This window comes from Scyliorhinus canicula, chromosome 7 (assembly GCF_902713615.1).
Source record: "Scyliorhinus canicula chromosome 7, sScyCan1.1, whole genome shotgun sequence".
Classification (NCBI taxonomy): Eukaryota; Metazoa; Chordata; class Chondrichthyes; order Carcharhiniformes; family Scyliorhinidae; genus Scyliorhinus; species Scyliorhinus canicula.
This window is the reverse complement of record NC_052152.1, coordinates 74,065,524-74,071,523: the sequence shown is the minus strand read 5'-3', so window position 1 is coordinate 74,071,523 and position 6,000 is coordinate 74,065,524. Positions and strand designations below refer to the sequence as shown.

The window sequence follows — 6,000 nt, the reverse complement described above, 5'->3', positions numbered from 1 at the left end:
AGAATCCTGTTTGGCTGGCGGTCAGCAGCACCGCCCAGAGCTGCAGACTGGCTAGCCGACCTCTCGGAATCTCTCCAAATGGAGAAAATCAAATTCGCCATCCGAGGGTCAGACGACGGCTTCCGCAGAACGTGGGAGCCATTCATGCAATTGTTCCGGGACCTGTTTGTGGCCAACGTACAAGAGGAGGAATAGTCGGTGGCCAAGAATCAGGGGAAAATGGCCGGGAATCGGGGGAAGGTAGCCGGCGGGGGGGGGGGGGGGGGGGGGTGGGGGGGGGGGGGGGTGGAGAGGGCTACGGGTTCGTTATGGGGGTTTGATGGCTAGCTAAGGCCCAAAACCAAACTATAAATAAATGCCTATAAACATGTGCCTCGGCCCTATTGGGGAATATAAAATATGTATGATGGCTAAAGGGGGCGGCCACAGTTGTTATTACGAAGATGCTTACCTGTAATATGTTAATTTTTGCGTGTTTTTTTTCTCTCTCTAATAATTTGTAATTTGTTGGATATAAAATATGAAAACTCAATAAAAAACATTTTATAAAAAAAAATGAATTCAGCCCTTATCTGGGAATTGATTAGCCCTGGGTTTATCTTTGGGTAGGGTTGACTCCCTGGTCTAGTTAAGAAATGCCATTCACAGGGAATGTTAATCAGGAAAACACAGACCTGCAGCGCAAATTTCACTGCAAAAATATCCAGGCAGCAGGCAGCAGACAATTTCTTGTCCAATGCGCCCTATGAGCACTGAATCTTGCAAGGCTAAGCCAACGAGGGTATCAACCTCAATGCATCTGCAAATGCTCTCGGGGTGGAATTGTGAAGGAACTATCAGGCTCACTTCCATTGCTTTTAGAAACATGTTGAATCCATATACCATCTGGCAAAAGTAGTGCAGATAGCTGCTTCTATCCTGCTAAAACCATTCATGCTAGTGGCAGTAAAGGGGCACAATTACTAAAGGAGGCCTATCATCACCTCACTACCCCATATCCCTTCCCTAACCTTTACAAATCAAAAATGCTCCTGCAAATATCAATGGTCTGGCCACAGTTCGGAATCCTGGCCGATTTCCCTTCACTCCACCCCTATTCTCACTGTTCGATGGTATCATCGAAGCCCTAGGTAGCAACAATTAATGGCCTCAAGAAGAGCAAAAGAGGTCAGTAGAGACGTCTTGTGTAAGTGATAATATTGCTGAGAATCAAGCCAAATACATTTGAGCTATTGGGTTGACAGGCTGGCAGTTGGAAAAGGTCCAATCGATCACTGAGAAACCATTAATGACATAAACGGAACTCTTCCCATGATGAAGGTGGGCACAATCTACCGGCCACGGCGCACCGAACGGGAGCGCAATGCCGTGGGCTTCCCGACAGCCTTTATACTTCCCAAGATCTATCCAGACCTGGCCCTCTGCCCCTCCCCCTGGAACACAGACAACTTGGCACTGCCAGGCTGTTAACTTGGAACTGCTAAGATGACCAGATGGCACTGCAAAGCTGACAGGAGCACTGAAAAGGTGCCAGGGTGGCAATGCCAGGGTGGTTGGGTGCCAGGGTGGCTCTGCCAATGGTCAGGGCTTGGGGATGCAATGCCCATGAGTGGAGGGGGAAGGGGGGGTATGAAGGATGGGGGTGCAGGGCGGATATGAAGGGGCTTCTGGAAGGTTGAAGGGGTGAAGTGTGGGAGTCCTGGAAGGAGGGGTTCCGAAAGGAGGCATAGCCAGGGACCCTGTAGCAGGGTGTCATCAATTGGGGGAGTGTGGGGTAATGCCTCTGTGTTTGAGGGGTGACATTGTCCCTGGCTAGGGGCTGTGGGTGACCCACAAGCCCTCTTAGAAATCAGGGCACCCTTTCAAAAGGGTGGCCCGATCTCTGAGGAGCTGGATGGCCAGCGAGTTCAGATTCCCAGTGGTGAAAATAATTCTAAGTGTGGACTTAACTGGAGAGAAACTCCCCAGGGCACAAAAAAGTGACTAAGGGCTCAGATTAAATGGAAAAGTTTGTGGTAGCGAGCAAGAACTGCCAAGAGCTTCTCGCTGCTCGGCCTGGCGAGGCCAACGCTGCTATAAAACACTAATTGGCTCACTTAAGGAGGCCCCATGGGCTACACACTGCAAATGACTGTCTCGCCAGCTAACTCGCCAGGACTATGCTCCCTAGTCCTCCTGCTAATAAGGGAGCATTTAAACCACATCTGCACAGCCCGCAACCCCACACACCGCAGCCATGCCACCGAGGAAACCAGCACAACGAGTCAGGGATGCTGACCTGGTCAGATTGTTGGACGCAATCAAAATCGGACAGGATGCCCTGTTCCTCCGAGGTTCTCGGAGGGTCAGCCACAGGGCAGCCAGTGCCGCCTAGGAGGAAGTGGCTCGGGGAACATCACCTGCTCGGAGTGCGTCACCAGGAGGAATCGAACCCTGTGCCATACGAAGGTCAATGACCTCCACCAGGCCTCACGGGTGGTTTGGCACCGGCCCCCTGGCACCTGCCCTACCTGCCACTCCCGACCTCCTCGCGAGCATGCACCTGGCGCCGCCCCACCCAGCACTGTTCCGTGCCCCGGCCCACCCATGTCCAGCAGGGTTGCCTCCCTCCCCCAAACTCTCCATCTCTCACCCTATACTCCCCATGCCCCCCATATTCCCCATTCTCCCCTTCCCCCCCATACTCCCCATTCCCCCCATATTCACCATCTCCCCCTCCCCACTGAAACCCCTACCCCTGCTGTGAACGATGCGTGTGGCTCGGATGCCCCCGCTGTGTCCCTGCAGAAGTTGGCCCACAACAGAAGGGAGAGGGAATAGAGGGGCCATGGGGTGCCGAAGATCGGAGTCCTCACCCCCTAGGAGGAACAGGCCTTGCAGGTCTCGGATGTGGCCGAGAACAGATCTGTCACCAATGTAGAGGTTGGCGTACGGCGCAGAGGTGAGGATTCACCGGCTGCCACCCAGATGGCCTGTCAGATGTGAGTTGTTAATGCCATACAGAATGATCCGTCCCTCTCATTGACCTCATGTCCATTTACCCGTAGGATCCTCATCTGGAGGCGTCCATCCGGGATGGTCCCACCCACCTCCCATGAGAACACCTCAAAGGAGAATTCTGACAATGTCACTATAATAGTCACATCACAGCTGTCAGCCCCACCCTCCACCAATGCGGAGACACTCACCTCAGTGAACAATGGTAGTGGACAGACTTCTGGGGCACATTCTGGTGAGCACGACATACCTGCTTATGCACATCAGGTGGAGGCAGGAACGCCCAAGCGAGACAGCAGTTAGAGGTCTGCTGGATCACAGGACTCAGCTGGGTCCCAGACAGATGCTGAGCCTCTGGGCCAGGTTTATCCGGACCTGATGCAGATGCTAGGGTGCACCATTGAGATTCAGAGGGGGATGTCAGCGACACTCCATCAGCTCCGTAGCCTGACTTATGCCTGTCCATTGAGACCTCGCTCACAGCCATCGCCTACATATGGAGGAACCCCAGAGGCTACCGGCACAGGAAATGGCACCGGCAATGCGTGACACTGAGACCAACACTGCTAGGGTGGCGACCGCAGTGGAGAGCCTGGTGCACAAAGTGAGTAACATGAGTGGAGGTGCCCAAGGTGTAGCCCAGTCAGTGACGGCCATGACTGAGTTCCTCAAAAGTGTGTCCCAGTCGCTGGGGGACGTGACCCAGTACTAGGTGGACCTCGATGATGCGCTGCTCGATATGTCCCAGTCACAGGTGGGCATTGCTGAGGCGCTGAGGAGCATTCCCAGTCACAGGTGGGCATTGCCGAGGTGTTCCAGAGTATGTCCCAGTGACTGAAGAGCATCGCAGATGGCGTCAACACAGTGTTGCAGACATTGCAGAGCCGCCAGGGCTGGCAGAGCCAGATGATGCAGGAGCAGCTAGGGCTCGATCTAGCTGCCCTTCTGTCCCAAGGTGAACACTAGTGCCCTATGGGTACCGACTGGGAGGAGGGGACACTGGGTGCCAACCCGCAGCCACCCTACGGCGTGATGATGACGACCACCAACTCCCCCAAAACCTACCCCACTGACAATGGCACACCTCGGAGTCAGCACCGAGAACAGGGTGGCACGGTGGGGCATGTGCCACCGGCAAGTGGGCCAGGGCCCTCCGTACCCAAAACGCAAGAGGACATCCGCCAGGGGCATCGAAGGCCATGGGACACAGTAGGCAGCAGACTGCTTCCACCTCTGATGTGCATCCTGGGAACAAACCTGGATGCAGTGGTAGAGCTCGGAAGGCTAAGCAGGTCAAGGACCACTGAGAGGGCACTGGAGGGGCAGAGGGTTGGGGTAAGGGGGTAGGGTGCAATGTGGGGGGGGGGGGTTGGGGGGAGGGTTGGGAGAGGTGGGGAGGTGGGGCAGCATCATCGGGGGATTGGGGAAGTTTGGGACATGTGTATAGGATTTTTAAAAGTTGCACTTGAGAAGTATAACGTCTCTGGCACTTTCTTCTGCAATGTGGGCCGAGCACCAATCCCCTGCCCCAACTACCTGGGCATGGAGGCCCTGGATGCCTCTTCCCTCCAGTCTCTGGGTGTTCAGATGTTGGCTGCTGCATCCATGGTGTTGCCTCCGACAGTGTTCCGGCACAGTGTCCAGGCATCACGACCTGTTTGGGATGCTGGGCAATAACCCCCACATGCTACATGGCACGCCCACCCACGGGAATACACTTGAAAGGTGTGAAGTGCTTACTTAGCTACGATTGCCAATTCCTAATGAGCAATAGTCTGCAGTCGCGCTGCCAAAGGCCTCCGCGGGCAATGGGCATTATGGGTGGTTAGTGGTTCAAACAGGCTGGGATCACACGATTCAGGGGCTGGCATGGGGAACCCGCATGCCCTAAGACACCCATCTTCAACCACCGCCCCCCCCCCCCCTCCTCCCCGGCCATGAGTGGGCAACCTGGGTGCACCCCTCCCCCCAGGCTCTGCACACACCCCCACCACCGATAGTGGACCACCCCGACTGAGACTAGCCCCCCGGGGGCTCTCCCACTAACCCTCCGAGCCTCCACCCCAGTGCCCCTGGGCTCATTGCTCGGGGGCGAAGGTGGTTACTCACCTCCTCGGATCCCCACAGCAGCTCTTTCGCCAGCTTCATGTTTTAACAAGGTGCACTAATCGCCGGTGGGGTGACCACTTGCTGTGAAGGCAGTTCAATCACAGGAGGCCATTAGATAGGAGGGTCGCTCCTGTTAATTGTATGGAGATTGGGCTTAAGTGGTGATTATTGTTTTCTCACCACGTTGCAATGGGTTCAGATTTCGCCAACAGGAGCGGGCCGGTTAGTTCGCAAACCAAGCGGCGCGGTTCTTGTTTTTGGTCTCCCCCGCGATCTAACAGCCTTGTTGCAGTCTCGCTTAAGCGCAACATGGCCATTAAATCGTGCCCTAAGTGTGGTTAGATAACGATGGGGAAGTCGCCGACAGAGCCAGGGAGAAAGTCCCAGCAAATGACATTTAGAATCGTTTCCGTTAGATCGCGGCCGGTGTTTTACTGTTGCATTACACATTTGACCTTTCACCTTCAGTTATGCTGCCATTCAGGTGGTTTTGACCGTCATGTGTTTTTACAGTAGGTTGCTTTCCATCTATTTCTTTCGAATGGTATTTCCTTCTGTAGTAGATTTGTGATATCAAAGTGATGATAAACATCTCCATTATGAGAAGCTGCTGATTCATATCTGGAAAAGATTGAATTGTAATTTGTTAATTTGAGTGGCTTAGCATTTAAGCAAAAGATTTCTATTAATTAGAATAGCGGTTGCCTCGGCAATTTGTGCATTAGCCTCAATAATCTTCGAACAATTTTGTGAGGCTCTGCTGTCAGAATGGAGGATTGCTAGCGATGAACATGGGCTACAATGTTATAGCCTTATTTCTGACTTGGCATTAGAGCGAGAGAGGCCTTGCACTAATAGAAGAAATCCTGTTTACACAATGAATATGTCAAAAAT

General features: G+C 53.6%; 1 protein-coding gene across 3 annotated transcripts in view; it reads right to left on the bottom strand.

Annotated features, from left to right (window-relative positions):
• Positions 1 to 5,012: 5,012 nt before the first annotated feature.
• The window catches only part of LOC119969054 (organic solute transporter subunit alpha-like), a 77,138-nt gene continuing 76,150 nt past the window's right edge, over positions 5,013 to 6,000 (bottom strand). For all 3 annotated transcript variants that reach the window (XM_038802233.1, XM_038802232.1, XM_038802234.1), the window contains one exon: positions 5,013 to 5,727. In XM_038802233.1, the coding sequence (XP_038658161.1) occupies positions 5,549 to 5,727 (179 nt within the window). In that variant the 3' untranslated portion in view covers positions 5,013 to 5,548. The remainder of the gene's footprint in view (positions 5,728 to 6,000) is intronic.